We start from the raw sequence: 21,696 nt of genomic DNA, 5'->3' as shown, positions 1-21,696 counted from the left end.
CATAAACTACCTATAATTCCTGTTTGTTCCCTATAATTTTTCGTTTGTCATACTCCCCTCATGTATCTTTTTCTGCCTACTGCCAGAGGCTCGGGTATGTAAATGAGGAGAAAGATTCAGCTTTATTCTAGTAGTGTAAATAGTAAGATGCTCCCACCTTGGTAGGTTTGGAATTAGAATATAAAAGGTGATTAAAAAAGAAAAAAATGTGTTCCTGTTTTATTAAACATTTTAAAATAAACAAATAAAGTTTTATTTTATAACCGGTCCACTTTAAAGTAAAATATAACCCATAGCCAACAAGAGAACAGCACCACCTAGTGTTCACATCATGAAAAAGTTCCATTTACAGCGATAACTTAGAAGACAGTAATGTTATCAGATATGTAAGTGCTTTGTTTTTCTTAATGCAGCCCTAATAATTCTTCAAAATACATAATATACACTGGATGTTACTACAGTGTCAGATTTTGGCTCTATACCGTAACAGCAATTTACAGTTCCTGAGCTGTGGAGTATTTACACCGATCAGCCGCATTAAAACCACAAGTTGAATAACATGGATTATCTCGTTACAATGGCGCCTGTCATGGGATAGAATATATTAAACAGCGAGTGAACAGTCAGTTCTTGAAGTTGATGTAGGGTACAAAGTACCGTGGCCCCGGGCATTCCTGGGGGCCCTGGCCTTCCTCTGTTGTGGGAGGAGCCACCAACCTCATGTGGCCATGCCGCTTTCTATATGGCGGGGCCCCACAGAAGTTGCTGTTTCGGGGCCCGAAATACCTCTTGGAGGCCCTGTTCACCGTTATGCCGGACTTCTCTTATACGACATCTTCACTCATCCGGCAGAATGGACATTCGTTACCCTGCTCTTAATCTCTGCGCAGGTAACTGATTCTGTTAGGGGCAATCGTTCTCACAGTGACCTCAGTACTAGATTATATCTATGTTCCCCCCATGTATGTGTTCGTCCAGTGAATTGGCGCCTGAAGCTCCCTGATTGTCTTGTTTACGCTTTTATTCTTCACAGTTTCATTGATAGTTGACATCTTCATAAATATTTAATGTACATTTTTGCGCACTTCTTATTGGCGATCAATAAACTGCAAATCTATCGGTCTGTCCGACACGAGGGTCAGACGATATTTGCTTCTAACTTCTCCCATTGCTGGGTCCGGGACCACCTGGAAGGTCTTTATTATCTGTAGATTTAAAGGAAACCAAAGAAACCCGTTCACTATTAGACATGTAAATACGTAGCCCACGGACCTCAGCGCTAGTTTAACTGTAAGTAAATGATGGTACAAATGAAATCATTTTCTTTTAAAACTACCAACGTATCTGCTGAGAAATTGGACATTATTTTTGTGCAACTAATTAAAATATTGTTTGTTTCATGTAGGATTAGAGAGAACTAGTTGTTGCTGCTGCTTCTCAGCCACATTGTATTAGATGTTCTGGCACTATGGTATCTGTTAGTGACACATGTTTCACTGTATTACAGAAAGCTGTTTAGATGGCGCCTTTAAATGCCCCAAATTGTACTTTAACTGATTGAACACAGCCTAAAAAGATTAGTTTTTTGGTGAAGCTCAATCAGTTAAGTAAAATGGCTTCTTGTGTTACTGCCGCGGTCCTCGATGGCTGTAACGGTCCCACGCGGCTCTTCTGTCAGGGATCGCCGTGTTATACGCAGGCCGAACAGGTGTCGGAGGCCTCCATTAACTTTCCATCGGAAAGAGGAGGAAGCTCCTGTGAGAGAGAGAGAATCAGCTTCTGCTCCGTCTGTGTGAAATGTAAGTCCAGTGAGGACAGTTACAGCCATCCGAGACAGCGACGGATCCAATGACCGCACATTCACGGCAAGGGCACATTTATGTCTTATTTATTTATGGACAAATTCTAATTATTCTTGGGTGCCCTGTTGGTCATCGGGGGTCATAATCCTACCTATATTCATGTGGAAAGCTAAATAAATGATGAATTTACTGTATTCTATCATCACAGTCCATAGTACCACTACCTATAACTCACCTGTGCCAGCGATAAATGCATCTCCAGCTCAGCCACCCGGCGCCCCAAACATCCCCTGGGCCCGTACCCAAAGGGGATGGAACCGAAAGGGTGGTGTGTGATCCCCACGCTCCGCAGCCACCTCTGGGGAACAAATCTGTCCGGCTCTGGGAAGTGGACCTCGTCTTGGGATATCACGTAGTGGCATAGGACGAATAGTGTCTAAAATGAAGACGTGGATTTAGGACGTTTTTTGGGTTTTTTGTTTTTTTTACACTCAGCATGACGCCAGTTAACGTACGATATTGCTCATATAAACTCAGTGGGCCTCATTCATTAAGGAACTTAGGCAAGAAATTTCTTAAGTCTTCTGGACAAAACCATGTTGCAATGCAAGGGGTGAAAACTAATTTTCTATTTTGCACATAAGTTAAATACTGGCTGTATTTTCATGTAGCGCACAAACTTGATAGCTTATTTGTACACTGAAATTTAAAGTTGATATTTTTGTGTTACATGAAAAAACAGTCAATATTTAAGTTATGTGCAAAATAGAAAACTAGTTTTCACCCCTTGCATTGTAACATGGTTTTGTCCAGGAGACTGAAGTAAGAAATTTCTTGCCTAAGTTCCTTAATGAATCAGGCCCAGTATAGTAACATTCCCGTTGAAAGAGCCCCCTAAGACTTGTTCCCATGGCTCAGGCTTGGCTGACCTGTGGCACTCCAGGTGTTGTAAAACTACAAGCCCCAGCATGCTTTGCCCATATATAGCAGCTTATTGCTGGAAGGGTATGCTGGGACTTGTAGTTTCACAACACCTGGAGTGCCACAGGTGAGCCGAGCCTGCCATAGATGATGCCATCGTTCCCAACACTGACTAAATAAATGTTTAGTTCCAAGTGAATAATCAGTAGAGCACAGAGAGCAAATAGAAATGTACTTACATCTTTGGGGAACGCGTAGCCCCCCAGCTCCACGTCCTTGTCCACCAGTATTCTGCCGTTTATTGGAATCACTGGGTACAAACTGGATTAAAAAAAAGCACAATAACAGAGGGTGATGTACGATCGGATTCCAGAATGCTGTTAGTCGGTCCTGACATTGATTTCCGCTTTAGAGATGAGGAGTGGAGGCAGCCGTTTGTAGACTATTCATTAGAAATGTAACTTATCAATTCACTCTGAAACCAGTACCGCATGAATACAAGACCGGCCTCAGAAGTGTTAGTTAGACAGTGCCTGAGTGAGGTCACTGGTCCCGCCCACAAAATGGCTTCCTCCACTGTGTACGTGACATGCCTGCTTTAAGGTTGTTCCAGGTTCAGCCTCCCATAGACTTAGATACATTTCCTGAAAAGTGTATGAAATATCTTACCTTATTAACAGTTTGAGTTATCAACAGTTGATACGCTTTGAGAGGCAAACAATAAAATAAAACCAATTAAAAGATGTTTAACTGCAGTGAGCAGTACAGTTCTGATCTCCTATGATACTACTACCCAGTATATTCACCACACTTTAAAGGATCTTAATAGGGTTGTCTTGAGAACAACTCATTCTCGTGATGTTCTGTTTAAATTTCTAGATACTAAGTGATGTATAAATTCCGATTGTCAGTAAATGTTTTTGAAATAGTAAAAACAATAATATTTCTATAACAATAGATTCACTTGGATCCTGTCATATGTGAAATTCTATGTTTTTTTTGGTTTTTTTTAAATGAATAAAAGTTAAAAACAAAACAAAACTTTCTATAGGTTATCAAGCTTGATCTGCAGGAGCCCATGTTTCATTAATAAGATTTCTAGGCGCAAATAACTACCTGTCCCATCATGCTTTGCTCTAGCATCTGAAGTTTATCAGCTCTGTCAAAGACTATTATTTGCAGACATCAGTCAAGCTGTCTTGTTCCTCTTCTTCTCAAGAGAGGGAAATATTTGAAAGCCAAAAAGTCATTTAAAATGATTAATTTTCCCTATTTTGTTTTTTCCGTGACAGGACACAGTGGGCCTAATTCGTGCGATATGCCTGGAGCAGAGACCTCTGTTCCAGCATAAAATCTCGCTGGAACATTTATTAGTAGCTCTATCACTTTGGCTGTTTATTGTTCCACAATTTGAAATACGTTTTAATTCAAAGCAAAACCTTACCGCAGAGTTTCCTTGATCACTGCCTTAAGTAGCGGCATTTTAGAGAGATCCTCTGAAGTGGGAACTTTCTCACCCGGGGTAACCTTCATCACCTCTTCATACAGGGAGAGCTGAATCTCGGGGTGTCGGGACAGCAAGTAGAGAGCCCAGGTGACTGTGTTAGATGTCTAACGGGAGGAGGAAGAGACCCAACATTATTATCGTCTAATGTCCAACATTGCTCGGCCCATCTAACTCCCCCTTTCCATGTTTGTGTGGCCTCACCTGCATGTTACTAGGTCTCCCATTTATTGTTTATGGTCAATAGAACACAAAGTCATTTTAAAAAATAATAATAATCCAAGCTATGGGCAGTACGGTGGCTCAGTGGTTAGCACTTCTGCCTCACAGCGCTGGGGTCATGAGTTCAATTCCTGACCATAGCTTTATCTGTGTGGAGTTTGTATGTTCTCCCCGTGTTTGCATGAGTTTCCTCTGGGTGCTCCGGTTTCCTCCCACACTCCCAAAACATACTGGTAGGTTAATTGGCTGCTATCAAAATTGACCCTAGTCTCTCTCTCAGTCTGTGTGTGTGTGTTAGGGAGTTTAGACTGTAAGCTCCAATGGGGCAGGGACTGATGTGAGTGAGTTCTCTGTACAGCGCTGCGGAATCATTGGCGCTATATAAATAAATGGTGATGATGATGATAACAAACAAAATAATATATCAAAAATGTTGCTTGGAGAGACTAGATTACTGTATTAGACACTTGTATTATACATTGCATATTATATTAAAATAGCTTTTCCTGGAGTCTGCATATCATGTTGATTGTATCATTGCACTCTGCAGGCTCCATTACTACCTGTCCCATAATGCCTTGCTTCAGTGCATGGAGTTTATTTGCTCAGCTAGAGATTCTATGCAGATGGCAAGCGCAAGGGAGCGGACAGAGATGAGTGGACCTCAGGCTGAACGGAGAACCGGGACCTGCAGTTAGTACCTGAGTGAGTGTACAACACATACCGTGTCCACGCCCGCTAGGAGCAGCTCGGGCATGACCCCATAGACGTCCTTCACCTCCAGCTTCCCGCCAGTGAGCAGGTGGGTGAGATAAGCCCCACCGAGGTCATCACCTCTCTGCAGACGTCCTTCAATGTCCTCCAATTTCTGATCAATTAACTTTGTCCCTACAAGTCCGAGAAATATGAGTTATTCCACAAAAATAGATATTGTATTAAGAATGCAACAAGACCAATTAGAGTAATACTAAGGTTATAGTGACATGATAAACTTCAAAGACATCTTTATAATTTACTTTAAAGCAGCAATTGCATGAAAGTTTTTGGGTTTTTTAACAGCACACTGGCAGCAGAATGGTGATATTTACCATTTTTCCTTATTCAGGCTGCTATTGATTTATAGCTCGACTACCATGGCAACCACAGTCACATGACACATGAAGTAGTGAGCAGAGTGGCTTTAGAATGCCCCTCTGAGCTCTGTCTGTACTGTGACATCCTCCCTTTCTCTGCCATCGCATGACGTACTAAGATCTGTGAGCCTATGTAGCAGACTTGACTGTCTGGCAGTCATTTTTGTTTGCCAACCAGAGAGCTTTTAGAAAGGAGAAAATGATTTGTAGGAGGATAGCTAAGAAAATGACGATCAGATAAGTGCCTAAAGAGTACTTGACTTGCTACTTAAATAGAAACAAAATCTATCTGCTTTAATATAGACCTAACTCTTTTTTATTATTATTTTTTTTGGTGTAATTTCTTCAATAAAAGCCTTTTCAGAAGGCGATACTTTTATGATAACATCTTTATAAGCATGTAATGCTATTAGGACCTTTGTAGAATAACCCAATAAATGTCTTTTCTAATAACTTACAGGACTATTAGAGTTGGGAATTTCTTGAAGGTCGGAAGCTCACAAGTCTGGGTTTCACTCACCATAAGTAAATATTGTATCCCAGGATTTTAGAAATCGTTCCTTGAAGGGAAGCCAAGTGCTGGCCCACTTAGGAAGCTTTTCGACCACAATCTCATTCTCCATCATTGTGGATACAGCCTTTAAGAATTTCTGGGTCTCTTCTGGAACCTGACTGTCCAGACATCCTAGCCGTGTCTCAAACAGGATGGTGCAGATGCCTAGAGACAGATTTCAACCACATTTGAGATTAAATTAGAAATGACAAAATTAATGATTAGAAGCACATTAAAGCAGTGGGTCTGTTCCTTTTCTTCGTTTTGATGTCTACCATCCTGGAAAAGGATTGCTCGCAAAGATACGTTGGAACAAACAGTATGAGTATCTCAAGGGCTTTCTTAGCAATAAGAAGGTATGGTACGATTTGGTGACACCAAACCATTGCGAGGGTTGTTGTTCTGAAGAGTTGCTGCTGAACCTGGCTCTGCTGAAGGTCAATGATTTCGTCGAGGTACTAACACTAAACATGAACGACTGTCTCACTCATGCTGGATAAATATCTGTTGAGAGACTTTGCGAGCTCATCTAAGCGCATGGCAATTGCTTGCTTCATTTCTTCGGGTACAGAAATGTCTCCGATTCCAATCTCATCTTCGATCTTACACAGTCGTCCAGCAGGGGAAAGTTTGCAAAGTTATCAGTCTCTGTTCTTCGTTTCCATAAAGATGGCTTTTTTTGAACATTCCCTCTGATGAAGTTACGTTCCGTAATGAAACGCGTTAGAGGCATAGAGTCAACTATTTAGTTGGTCTCTTATTATATTTGGTACCGTATTGTGCTATTTTTATTAATTTTCTACATGCTTCAAGTGCCGGCTATATTCCACTCATCATACGCAGGAGTTGAGTAAATAAGTGACTCCGTTGGAATCCTACGGTCTCTTCATACCCCTCTCTCCGCTTGGAGCTTTCTTCCACCACAGTTAGTGTTGGGTCAGGCGGCTACACACGCAGCTGTGAACCGCGGATTACACAAGGACCATCATCTGATGCAGTGCGTGAAGTTATTCGTGCGAGTATTCCGCTAAAGCCTAAAAGGCTACACTATTATTCACCCACGATTCCAGTCTGCATCATGAAGGAGTGGGACTCCAATCTATAACCATCGGACACACAGTGATCTTAAGGAGATGATTCGCTAATGGTATAAATTAACGGGTGTGTAGAACGACGCATCTAATTCCAATCAGAGACAGTGAGTACTATAATATATCTTACTCATTTATGTGTCTTTCTCCATCTATGGGGTATGAAGTGGAATACACTTTTCATGGTGAACTAATACTATAAAACCAACTGGAAGCGGAGGCTTCAGATTATCTTTACTCCGTACGGAGCTATACATATGGCTATATAGATATTATTATCCATCGGAAGAAGTTTATTATTATATGTGGACTAATAACTACGGCAATAATCAGCATTTTTTTCTGGGAGGAAGTTGCAGAGCAATGCTCAATTCTTATATTTTTTGACCACAATATCGGCTACAGGGTACACAGCTGTTATACATATTGCTAATAGTAGCAGTGTGGTTCCAACAATATAGACTCATGAGCACTATTACATATGGTTTTTTACAGCCAATGAATTGTTATATTTCTCTATGTCACAGTGCACTGTGACGTAGATTCTGTATATCTTTCCTCCTATTACCATCATTTAAGCATCAATAGGTAATATATGTATGATTTTATTGTGATATTAAATACTATTTTATACATTTGACCACTCGTGATCTGCTATTTATGCTCTACTAGCCACACTAGGAGATAGTTAGATTTGAGCGCTACATTCGTTTTTTGTGGCTTTTTTTGAACAGCCTTCAGGTTTTCTTCTGCTTCGATGATGTTGACTTCACCCCTCTGCATCTGCTGATTGAGATGATTGAGAGCGTTGAAGGTATCGGCCATGTGCTCCAAAAAGGAGAATGAACTCAGAATTTTCGAATCTGCAAGACAATGTTGGTGCTCTCGCCAAAACAGGGCTAATTCCACACGCATGGCAAAAACACGATTCAGCACCTTTCCCCGGGATAACCACCCAATGTTAGAATCGTACAGAAGTACCTCAAATTCAGAGCCCATTTCATTGCACAGCTCATTGAAGATGCGGCTTCAGAGCACTATTTCACACATAATTAACACATTCCACTACAATTGCATTGAAACATGGTTTGGCCCAGAGAATATTTACTCCTTTTTTGCCTTACTTTCCTTAATAACTCAGACCCCCCAACTTCATATAGCCACAATTAAGGTCACATTCCCTCCTTTTGTGTCCTTTTCTTTTTAGCGCCTCTTCCTGGTGGATAAATCCAGGTCGGTCATGGAAGTAGAATATTATCTTGTTTCTTAGCAGATGTCTCATAACAGATTGACAATGGTCCTGCGTTAACGGGTGAGGAAACAGATGAGGAGGAGTTTAAGGAGCTTTGATTTCACACAGGAAAATAAATTATTTCAAAGAACAATGAGAACACGAAGTCAATCATATGATGGGCTGAGGATACTGGCTTCTGTGGCTGAGAGGTTTACACAAGGTATGACAAGCCTTGTAGCTGGAATACTACCGATGCTATCTGTATACACACGAATTATACATATATATATTCTGTAGAAAAATACAAAAGAACAACAAGGCTCCTCGTAGTGCAATAATTTTGACTTGCAATCTAATTTCAATCAATAAAACCTGCGTACCATATAAAGGATTAGAAACAGGCGATAAGGACAGTATGGTGATCCAGTAGATCCCAGCATCATGTATTTAGGCATGTTGACATAAAACTAAAAATAAAAAAATAGTGCAATATTGTTTTCTTCAAATTAAACACCCGTGCAGGCGCCACACTTATAAAGTGTTTTTATATCAGGAGATATTTTCCTTCTCAAGCAATGTCCTAAGAATCTGTGAAATTCCACCACAAATACCGTCTTCATGTGAACAGAGACGTTGCTCCCGTGTTTAGACACCTCACCCGTGATAAATAAATTGCCTATGTAGCGACTATCGTATAATAGAACGTACATCTCCTCTCTCAATAGGTTTCTTTTTAGATCCAAATCTCCTTTGTGTATTCTGATTGTGAACCCAGAAAATATGTAAAACAGCAACATAGTGTAAGACCTTAAAAAACATTTATTCCATCAAAACAAACAATAGTGCAGCTAAATAAACAAGTCTGGAACAGAAGCTTACTGATGCAACGAGTCCTTGTGAGAATCACCACACAGGGTTTATCAAAGGAGAGAGCGTCAGAGGTGGGCCCAACGCGTTTCATCCCGTACAAGTTTTTAGACTTCCTCCGACGGTATTAATATACTTATTTTATATTTTATTTTCCCATCACTTATATCAGTTATTGTACATCTATGAACAGAGGCTCTTAACTTACTTTCAAAAGCATAATTATACATCAGGCTGGCAACATTGTGGACCACAAGCCCCGATGGAGACTCCGCTCTCAGCTGTTTGATTCTGTTCAGCAGGTCAGGGACGATGACATTTAGAGCCTCTGTATAAGACGCTGCATCGGTGGGTTTTATCATCTTCTGGTTGAGTACTGAGCGAAGCTTCAGCCAGCGATCACCCTGTCTATAGATAGGAATAGCACCAGATGCAGCATTAATCAGATTGTTTGTACAGTAAAAGTCCTTGAACTACCCCCCAACACTAATCCTAGAACACACGCACACAAACTTGTACCTCCCTACCGCCAAAGCAAGTGGCTCACGGAACCAGAGCTCAATATAATGGTTTACAAAAATTAGGCTACTATGGGAGTGAATACTGTCATGGACAGACTGGCAAACGGCCTAATTTCTCCTGATTTTCCAATCTGGATTGTTACGAGAGTGATGTGTGCAGGATAATTATGGTTATGATCAGTCTCTGCCACGAAGCAGTGACATCTACAAGATGTCTATAGGCCTTGACAATTAAAAGCAAAAAGCAAGATTGCAATTCCCCCCCTTGAACAACGTTTTTGGGGGTCTACTCAATGAAGCAGCACATGCAACAATCCCTTGCACGAAAAATCAGCAGAGATTTTTGGCAAATCTCCGCCGCAAAGTGTCTCACGGACGTTCAGGAGACACTTCATGGCTAATTTTATGCCCCCCAGATATAGGCACTCTACGGGTTACCTTCTTTAATGTGCTCATTACCGTCCTCATCAGCAATAGTCTGCGAAATGATGGCATTTGACCACTAAACTGGCTGCTTGCATGGGACAAACACACACGCACAATGATCGTCACAAATTACCTTCGTAATCGGTAGCCCAAAAATAGCCAGATTTTATTTGTAAATGTTATGTGTGCTTTAATCTATCGGACATATTAAATAAACCTTTAATTTACCCAGTGCATGAATTTGGCATCTCTTGTGACTCACTGATGAAGCCTCAGTTGGTTTCAGTAATTGTTACTCACTCAGATAATGGTCCATACAAATGTCCTCTAAGACTCCGGTGTTCCCTCCACAGAAGCATGTCAGCCCTCATCGGATATTTCCCTTCTTGTTTTAGAAGCGTCTCCAAGATCTCAGGGCAGGCGATATTAACCATCTTATAATGTCCAATGGTAGCCCCCCACATAGGTCCAAACTTCTTTTTTTGCCTTACCTAAAAGAAGACCACAAGTCATGTCAGGTCGGGGGACAACGTCATTCGCCTGCAGAAGACAGGTCTACGGATGGTCATATAAAGGCTAGGATACACTGGTTATAGCGGTGTTCCATTAATCACACGTGCCCAGTTGTAGACAGTCCCCAAGTACAAAAATTTGCATTGTTGAAAAATGTCACGCCCCCTCCCAAACAAAAACATGGATTACTATGATGAGACAGATAGCATAAGGCTATTAAAAATAATAGATTATAGTTTTTTATAGATTTCTATATCTGTTAGGTCACTCCTGAAATCCCTTTTGCTCCCTACAGTAAATGAATATAGTTTTTTTGAACCTCCTTCACCTTTAACTCTTCCATAACTTTTACCTAGGTTGCCCACTTCGAATCGTATTGAGTTTTTCTTCTTAGAGTAGAGGTACCAAAAATCGTACCCCATATTCAGAGCAGTCACTAGAAACGTTAAGTCCTGGGGCAAAAAAAAAGATGGACACCCCCAAATCCTCAACTGTAACCAAATTAAACTAAAATATTCACTTCTGTGTGCTCCTCTTCAGTTTTGCGCCCTCGGCTGTGTCCCCTCTCGTATAACGGGGGCAGAGCTAATTTTGTCCCGATTTCGGGATTCTAAGTGTTAGGAAATTGTACATACTTTATATTAAAAGCAACAGATCTCAACTGAAGCAGAGAATATATTACTGTTCTCATCAGTGAAGGAAGGAACAGGGTATCCTTAGTAAAAAAATATGAACTGATGCGCTCCCATAGATTATAATCTTACGAGCAGGGCCCTTCTCTGTCTGTCAGTATTACCCAGTATTGTTTTATTACTGTTTGCTCCCAATTATAAAGTGCTACAGAATTTGCTGTCACTATATATATATATAAAAGTAGATGATAATGATGATGTTACTCTTCAAGGACCAGTCCCTACTGAAACTTCATCATTAAAGATAGTGGCTAAATGCTATATGTAGAGTATAGTTATCTGAAACGCCTCTATTCCTATATAATATCATTCTAACCACAGAGACCGTTACCTCCAAATTACTAATATTCTAAGTGTTGCTAGGTAAATACTACTGTTAACTAACAAGCTTGCTGACTTTTGTGTTGTGTTCAAGTTTTCATCTAACAGGCCGACAACGCCAGGAATCTACATGTGCACCATTGCAAGATTATATATATATATATATATATATATATATATATATATATAATATTTTTATTGTTCAACACTGTTGTCAAAGTCAAATAATTGGATGAAGTAAATCAGATTGATTAATATTTTATCATGCACTTGTGATTAGTACGCCACGTGTTATGACGCGACCGCACAATAAATAACGCACACACACACATATACACGTACACATTTACTTGTAAATAGTTAACCTTAAAAATTGCTTCAACACACAGTCGTTTATAATCAAATTTGATAGAGTTTATAGTTAAATATCAAAATGTTAAATACACGTTAGTGAGATCTAAGGTTCAGGATACAGGCAACATATCATGTATAGTATCATTCTAATCCCCTATTTATCCTCAGATATCCGTTTCAATCGGCTAAGAGATTGCACCTTGCGTATGCGAGTTATGGATTATAGGGAATTAATGATCATAATGTTATTGTGTGTGTAATGCAAATAGACCAGTTTGAACCAGCTTTTCGGCGGGAAGATTAGTATGCATCTGTTGGAGAGCTGACCCCCACCCTTGGAGGGCATCGTTTGAACTGACCTATGAACTGCAGTATACCAGACTGTCCTGAAGCCTGAACCAATGGAAACATGCCAAATCATCTCTATTGTTTTCAATGTCATACCAACTGTATATAAGCAGGAGTTCTGGCACCAACAGTCAGTCTTCTTGAGCACAGACTTCAGGAATGACTGTATGCTGGATCCAGGGCGCCTGCATATGTAATCGGCTCTACTTATTTTATTGAATTGTTATTTGTTGCATCCTGCTATATTTTGCTATTAAATCTAATTGTGCGTTGGAACCACACAAAATCGCAGCGGACAATGATTATTGGTAAGCGATAAAATGACTTTAATACTGTGATTATAGGCTTTTAGCAAATTGAGTATTACCATTTAATAAATTAAGTATTTCTTTGATTTTGATGTTTTTAGCCTTACTCTATTATCCTGTAAAAGAGCTCAGCTTATCAGTTACTTTGCAGGCATTTTTAAACATTAAGGGCCTCATTTAGAGTCGGACGCAATGTGCGTTTAAGATGTACATGCAAGAGCAGGAGTGGGAATGTCCCGCAGCTTGGTAGGGTATTATGAGTGGCATGCAACCCCAGTTGCGTCCCACTCGTAACACCCTACTGAGCTGCGACCAGTTCCTACAGCTAGCTAACTACTCGCGCCACCTAATTCCTGACGTACTTTTTCAGTCTTTTTTGACGCGTGTTCCGTCTGAGTCTTGATCCGTCTAGGGTTGTTTTTGTGGGTAGACGCCCATAGTATCTAAATTATTCACGTCACGCCTACATAACTGTGTGTTCCGCAGTTTCCCTCGTACTGAGACGCTGTCGCAGTGTAAACTGCATCTGAAAAGCAGACGGAACTGATGCTTACTGCGCATGCGCGTCAGTGGAAATGTGCACAATGCGCCTGAAATGGACTTTGCGTCCGACACTAAATGAGGCCCTAAATTATTAGGTTTAACTTATTTATGAAAAAGTCCACTTTTTGTAGTATATGCAAAAGATAAATCTTAATCATTACAATCATACTAAGGGATGAATAAACTTTCAAGTAGAATAGCCTTCAAAGACTAGTATTAAGAGTATCAACACATCAGAACTACAAAGTAATATTTTAAATATGGGGCTAAAAAATAAATAAAAGATAAACAGACGCAAATTATGTTTACCTGAACCTTTATTTTCTTTCAAGAACCCATGACAGCCATAAGGGTTTAGTCCCCTAGTCAGCAGAGCATAGAAAGGGGGTTTAAAAAAAAAAGTTGACACCCCCCAGAAGTTACTGTGGCTCCTCTATCCTTCATTATATTCTGAGAGTCTTCCCAACCTTTTTCTGCAGATTATCTCCAAAATACATGGGTGGGAAAATGAATGGTTGCTATGGAGTTCTACCAGGGGAAGAAATTATTAGGTAAACATAATTTGTATCCTTCCTGATCAGACTCCATGGCGGTCCTTACGTGTGGGATCTACCGAAGCCATTAATATGTTGATTGGGGGATTAAAAACCAAAAACAATCCACACTAATCAATTTATACACACAAAAGAAGTGATTTTATTGAACAATGGTTTGAAGATTTTTTCTATCTTCAGAAGTCATATCATCCAGAAGATAGTGTGTGGAAAACATATGAACTGGCGATCAAACCGCTGCTTTAGGAAGGTCTTCTGGTGATGCCTGAGCATTGGGAGCTCAAAATGTCGTCACTAGTCTCGTGGAATGTGCCCTCAATGGTTTTTGGAACTTCACGAACTTTATTCTTATAAGCCTGTGCAATAACGTCTGGGAATCTTGCCAACGTACTCTTGGAAGGAACTTGATCTTGTTTTGGACATTCGAGAAGTACAAAGTGATTATCTTTTCTGAAGAGATACGGGCAAGTTGCATAAGATTATAACATTAAGTTGTTAATACATAACATTATAAGTTGTCTTCCAAGACCAAAGTATGCAACGTTCCCTCTCATTAATTGGCTCTGGACATTAAGTAGGAAGTACAATTTCCTGGTTCACATGAAATTTGTAAACTAGTCTACTTTTGGTTAAAAAAAGCAAAGTACAAAAAACAGGATTTGTTTATAGAACCACCTTGTATGTTTAAGGGCGGTACCTTGTATATAATGCTTGAAGTTCTCTCCCTCTTCTGGCAGATGTAAAGGCTATCGATAACATTGCTTTGAGAGTACGTCTATTGACTGATACTTTCTGTAATGGGTCAAAGGGTTCTAGCTTCTAAAACATAATGGAGGTGTTAGGAACCCCTGCAGCCGGCACAACACAACCCGGAGTCTACTCTGCCAGTCAGGTGTTCACTGGAGCCCCTGATGGTGGGGACAGACTGGGCTGCAGACTGACAGAGGGTCGTGAAGTGTGTACCGGCTGGGGAGAACCCAGACAAGAAGAGTCAGGTCCACGCAGAGGTCAAAGGTCACAGGCAAAGTAGCAGAACGGGTAAACGAGCCAAGGATCAGGGTCACAGGAAACACAAGCGAAGTCAAATACGAAGCCAAGGGTCATACACGGGAAGTCAAAACGTAGATACAGGAAACAGGAACTGGAACAAGCAGGTCAGCAGACTGGAGCACAGAAGCTATAACCGGCAATGAGGCAGCAGACCTCATTGCCTTAAATACAACCCACAACCAATCAGAACCTGCCCCTAGACATGGCCACACTTGTAGGCTAATTGCCAGCACCTAGCAAGACCAATCAGGGCTTAGCCCTGAAATCCACACCTGCAGGCTAATGCCTGCTAATTCAGCCACAGGCTAAATCTGCCTGATTGTCCCTAGAGCGCATGCGCGCCTGGCTGCCAGGACACGGCGCTGAGGAAGCGTCCGACCGTTGCCTCGGCAACGGTCGGGAGTTGGAAGGAAATGACGTCCCGGTCGTCATGGTGACGGCCGGGACGTTGGGACCGACAGGAAGCGAGCCGCAGCGGCTGTGAGTACCGCCGCGGCTCGTGACAGGAGGTCCCAATGTGGTTGAGGAGAACGTTCCTAGGAGTCATAGACAGGATTGTTGCTGTGATTGGACTAGAGAAGCCAAATGATGATTGTTTGACTGTTCTGACATCTAGGATCCAGCCATGTCTCTATAAAAATATAATTGCCATGCATGTCTTGGCTTGGTTTTCTGATTTTCCTACTACTAGGAGATTGTCTAGGTAGGTCATCACCAATTCCCTGCTCCCTGAGTGCAGCCCTCAGGACCACCAACACGTTTGTGAATATCCTGAGGGAAGTTAAAAAGCCAAATGATAGACATATAAGCTGGAAATGATGTCCCATACTGCAGGATCTGGGAAAGTGGAGATACAGATGGAATGTGACGATAAGTATCCGGTTAATCTATTGATGTTCAGAAATCTCAAAATTCAACCCCAGTGAAGGTAGAACTTACAGACACCATGTGAAAATGTTTTGTCTAGGACATCCGGAAGTCTCTCGACTGTTTTTCTACCAGAAAGAGTCCTGTTCATTTCTGATCTACAGGCACGGGACAAATTACTTGTTTTTGTAAGCGTATTTGCATACAGCTTTGTAATGCTGCCTATAGCATCACTGTTTGTTCTCTTCAGACGACAAAGCATCACCTGATTCTATACATCAGTGTTATCCCAGTTTAATCCTCTACGGGATCTTGTTCTTTTAACCCATTGAGTTGTCTGACTTTCACTAACTGATACAAAATGTGTTTCTCATCCATTCTAATTAACCTGTGTTGGGGTTTGCAACAAACTATCTTCTGTAGGGATACGGTCCGTATAAAATGTTTCTGTATAATCACTTTCTGTCCGTCACAAGCTCCACACACGGTTATGTGTTTTTAACAGTTTTCTTTCCCTCCGAAGTCTCTGAGTAGCGAGAAGGAATCAAAGTAAGGACCTAAATTAATTACAAATTCAAAACTCCCCTTACTAGGGCTTAACAGTCGCGGGCTAACTATACTGCAGGGCCTGATCTGAAGTGACGTCAGGCGCTAACCAACATGAGCAAGATTAAGATGAAGAAAAATCCAATTACGGCAGCTACCACCTTATTAGTAGAGAAACAGGACCCAGGACAGTCACACAATGACCCGGAGGGCGAATCCCGAAGGAAGAGACTTTGGGAACCTCCGGATCCTTTCTGGGAACAGGTAAACCCTAATCCAGAGTAAAGTACAAAAAGAAATCACAACTGTTTACAGAAATTTACACCATAGAAGAAAGATAATAATAATAACAAAAAATAATAATATTAATAATAATAATAATAATAATAATATTAACAATGTAGATATATTTTGTATTCCTACATCCTTGTGTTAAACAATGTACTTGTCAGACAGCTGCCAGAAAATCGAGACCTCTCACTTGTTCTTGCACTTATGCTTCATTCTCAGAGGCAACAGATGAAATCATTTAAAGGTCATTACACAAATTCTTTACCTCTTCCCCCCCCAACTTTAATGACCTCAAATCACTAACAAACTGATAATGCAAGAAAACCGCCTACAAACATTCAAAATATACTTCATTCAAACCCAAACTGACTCCTTGCTTTGAAGTATGGACTCATCAGAAGAAACGCACTTTCCAGACAATTGCCAGAAAAAGGAAAAACCTCTCAACAACTCAGACACCTTGTTTGGTTGTGGACGTCAGATGTGATCCAAGCTAGAAGCAAGAGCAGAGTATACGTCCTTATCCTGGAGCCTCCGTCACGGATGACTGCGTACAGGAAATACATGCACTGGCCTACAGTGTAAGCTTGTAGCATCCAGAACTTTAGTTATTTGATTGTTGTATTGTTTTCTAACAGCCAGGACATGTTAGGGAGTGGAGGAAACAAATTCCAAATTAAAACTTTATAAAAAAAAACACAAACTATCCCCACCCAGATGTAATCTTACACAGTTTCAGGACCAAAACTAGAAAATAAAGCAAATTAACCAATAGGGTCTTAAAGGAACAACGTCCAATCACCCCAGCTGTTAACAATGACAGATGCAATGTGTACAGTGCTGACCCCCTGCTGGCAGTGTACTTCATTTCCTTTATAGGATGTGGTAACAAGGGGTAAATGTATCAAACTTTCTAGGAAGGAAAGGGAGATGTTGCCCATAGCAACCAATCAGATTTTAGCTATTATGTTCTAGAACGTACTAGATAAATGATAGCTGGAATCTTATTGGTTGCTGTGGTCAACACCTCCACTTTTTCTTTTTAAAAGTATTTTAATTTCCTATGGATGGATTAACCATACTGTATACGGTGTTGTTTGTTTGAAATGGGACAGAAAGTTCCAGTCACACTGCAATATTTATATCACTCTCTGACCCACCCACGTGACTCATTTTACAGCGTTATCAAACTTCCTGATTAATTTACAATTGCGGTCACCTTTGCTGAGTACATTCAATTTTGCAAAACACACTTGACACCCATTAACCCCAGGTAACTGCAATGACAGTATCCGGAGCAGTGATATTTTTCTACCAGTTGGAACGGGTCATTTTAGATGGTCGGATCTATGGGAGAGGATATCATTTTCCACGCTTGCGAGTCAGATTTTGAAAAAGGCAGCCATAGGTGTTTACAGACATTAAAGGGGTGTCACCTGGACATGTCTCTTTGGCAACAAAACATCTTCAAAGACGACAGAACCACACAATGTTCTTGGTGATAAAAGCTAAAGAGGTCACCAGGAATCTCCTGTAGACGGTGGTGTTTGCCGTAGAGCAGAATTTGTTCGATGGAGCGAGGAAGTTCCGTGCCCAGTGGGGGAAGGTGCCCTCGTGTTGTTAAGCAGTGAGAACGGGATTTCATTTTGCAGAGTGAGATTATTGAAGTGCGGTAGATGAGGCACACCGTTAGGGTCATCCCTTGCGGTTGTAATACGTGATGACTTGCTGGAAATGTGTAGAATGTAGATCAGAACAGACAGTGCTATAGCACAAACCATCATCATCATCATCATTTATTTATATAGCGCCACTAATTCCGCAGCGCTGTACAGAGAACCCATTCACATCAGTCCCTGCCCCATTGGAGCTTACAGTCTAAATTCCCTAATATAGACACACACACACATACAGACAGACAGAGAGGGAGAGAGACACAGACAGAGAGGGAGAGAGACACAGACAGACAGAGAGGGAGAGACTAGGGTCAATTTTGATAGCACCCAATTAACCTACGTGTATGTTTTTGGAGTGTGGGAGGAAACCAGAGCACCCGGAGGAAACCCACGCAAACACAGGACGAACATACAAACTCCACACAGATAAGGCCATGGTCGGGAATTGAACTCATGATCCCAGTGCTGTGAGGCAGAAGTGCTAACCACTGAGCCACCATGCTGCCCCAATCAACCCAAACAATAATACCTAGTGGGTGAAGGGCAAATCTAATATTGCCGGTACGGAGCATGTAAGGGAATGGAAATTTATAGTTTTACAATCAAAGCTTTATAAACATTGTAGAAGCTGCAGGTTTTCATTAACATAAAGCATTTTATAGGCTACTTAATGAGCGACTTCCTGGGCGCCCTGAGCACCAAACATTCAGAACTTAACAATGACTCCAACACCCCAAACATTGTTTCTCTCAAATAATTCAAACCAGTATAACATACAAGAAGCATTGGAGATACTCACACAAGACCATTATGTAATACACCCCTAAAGAATATATATTTTCCTGGTTGATGAGTCAAAACCTATAACCTACACTATGTGATTAAGTCTTCTGAATTAGAAAATGCTTCTAAAATTGGATTGGTGATTGCAATATGTATTTTCTAGTACTGGATATTCTGATTTGTAGCTGGAAATATTCAAGAAATCACCATTGAACAAAAGTACACTTTGATCCATTTTTTTTTATTTTTTTAATTGCAAATGTCTATGGAAAAGTTTAAATATCTAGGACAGGCGTTAGGATGTTCAACAGTTATTGCACCCTGGCTCTGTAGCAGAGTGTACGTTGTTATTATACTAACAGAGCTTATTCAAGATCATATAGTGTGGTTCACTCTATCTAAAAAATATGTCAAGTTTCACTGTTACACTGGGAGCTGATTAATATAAACACGCGTGGAAAGCCCACTAGTCAATAATGCAGGGCCATCTTTTCCATTGGGCACGATGGGCAGTTGCCCGGGGGCCCCACGGGCAAAGGGGCCCCATAGGCACAGCTCTTAATGAGAATAAATAATCCTGCAAAAGAAAAAAACCTGCAAAAAAAACCTTCAAGGGTCACAAGCAAGTACATCTATCTATCTCTATCTCTATATATCTATATCTATATCTGTATACATCTATATATCTATATCTAAATCTAGCGGCCCCGGTGCACTGCTTTGCCCCGGGGGCCCATAATGTTGTTAAGATGGCCCTGCAATAATGGTGAGACACAGATGCAGCATATACCTGGAGATTGCTGTGTGTCATCTGTTTATATACGAATCAGTGTAGGCTGGTAATACAGATGTACATATATCAGTCATACATGTAGAAAGATCACTCACCTGCAGCTCGTGGATACGAAACAGGAATCCTTTCAAGAAAAGCCAGTACAGTGATTCCAGCTGACTGGGACCAGGTAAGTCATCAATAGTCTTCAGTCTCCTGTCCTGTTGTATGTCTTCTCCTGCGACCCCCAGAGATGCCTTGTACCTCAGTGCGCTCAGCCTGCGTGGCGGCTGCGACAAGGTGCGACTTACTCTCCTGAGCAAAGTTATCATCATCCTGCAACTCTGTCCGGGATATCTCTCAATAAATCACCTCCAGCTGGAGTCCTGGGTCTATGAAGTTCAGTCTTAACTGTCTATCATCTATTGCAACATACTGTGCCCAAGTATTTGTGAATTCTAAAGTAAGAGGAGGGAGCTGAGGAGGGAGCTGAGGAGGGAGCTGACAGACACCGTCAGGACAGAGCAGCCGGGTCCTAGCGCCTAACTCCGTCATTGTCCAATTCTACAAGGTATTGAGCAGTTTCGTTTTACTACCTGTTCTCTAAAACATTTCCGAGGAAAAGATAATCGGAAAGACAAAAACCAATATAAAAAAAAAAGTGACCCGGAATAACATTTAGTAGTAATTAATGATATAATTATTTAATACAACTAAGCTCCATTGATACCAGTCCGTGCTTGTATGCCCGGGGGTGTAAATTAAACATATAGAAATGTGTAACATTCAAAAACCTAGTTTACGTGTCTTCTTATGCGGGAGATGAGATGATGGAGACAGATAATCAGCTCACCAGGGAGCAATTCTACAACCTCAGCACCACCTGCGCTAGCAGCAGTCACGTGATGTTTCAAACAAAACGCAACGCTTGTAAAACGTTACTACTAAAACGCAAGAGGACAATTGCTGCCAGAGGATGCGCTGCGCTGCGCTCCCGGCCGACAGGGAAATCGTGGGTAAGTCCAACTCAATAAAGTAATGATTACTCCTTTTTTTTGGGCTGGAACACCCTATCTGTCAGGTATTCGGGATAGGGGTGTAGGCAATCCAACAACTTCTTACTTGGCAGGTAATTTACTTTGGAAGTTTGGCAGATGCAAGTTTGCCTCCAGCTTTTCCCACCGAGTGTGGTTAAATAAATAAATAAATAAAAAATAAATAAATACGATATATGCAAAAGTTACATGTTTTAGTAAATTGCCACAGTAGTTATTAACAATTATTAAAGCTCTATTTAATTTCTAAGAACAAGAAAAGTGCACCTTTCAGTAGAAACTGATGTGTCCTTCAGCCTCCACTGCCTGCCCAGATAACAACTTCTTTGTTTTTTCATTTGATTGCAGGTTTACTCATATACTATTACACAAATAATAAAATATTGTAAATGTTTAAGAAAGCACAAAGCTTGAGTCTATAGGCAAACCGAGGGAGGGAGGGGGGGGGGGGGGTTCTAGTGCCTGGAAACCCCCCTCGATGCCTGGGGCACTGTATAATTGAGGTGGCTGGACCCTGCCCCCGCTTCACATAGCTCTGCTTGAAAAGGGAGAGCTGCGTGCACCTAACAGTAGTGCACGCAGCATTGACCATGTATATTGTGGGGATAGGAAGAGTTGGAGAGCAGCCAAGCACTGTCTAATATTATAGCTACGCCTCCATGCATGCTGGTCACGCCCACTGGTGGCGTGGTGTGGAAACCCCCCTCCAGAGCTGTAACTTAGAATTCTAGTGCCCTGGGCGAGAAAGA

At 41.1% G+C, this 21,696-nt stretch overlaps 1 protein-coding gene across 1 annotated transcript; it reads right to left on the bottom strand.

The window, feature by feature from the left end:
• Nucleotides 1–191: 191 nt before the first annotated feature.
• LOC142098305 (sterol 26-hydroxylase, mitochondrial-like) lies at nt 192–20,332 on the bottom strand. Its single transcript, XM_075181036.1, has 9 exons — nt 20,009–20,332; nt 10,575–10,765; nt 9,536–9,735; nt 6,103–6,300; nt 5,174–5,337; nt 4,168–4,334; nt 2,963–3,044; nt 2,038–2,238; nt 192–1,205 (listed from the first exon to the last, which is right to left on the bottom strand). The coding sequence occupies exons 1-9, from the start codon at nt 20,225–20,227 to the stop codon at nt 1,089–1,091; spliced, it is 1,539 nt and encodes a 512-aa protein (XP_075037137.1). The 5' UTR covers nt 20,228–20,332; the 3' UTR covers nt 192–1,088.
• Nucleotides 20,333–21,696: the final 1,364 nt, after the last annotated feature.

Source organism: Mixophyes fleayi, chromosome 7 (assembly GCF_038048845.1).
Source record: "Mixophyes fleayi isolate aMixFle1 chromosome 7, aMixFle1.hap1, whole genome shotgun sequence".
Classification (NCBI taxonomy): domain Eukaryota; kingdom Metazoa; phylum Chordata; class Amphibia; order Anura; family Limnodynastidae; genus Mixophyes; species Mixophyes fleayi.
The sequence above is the reverse complement of the archived record's forward strand: the minus strand, read 5'-3'. Positions and strand labels throughout refer to the sequence as shown.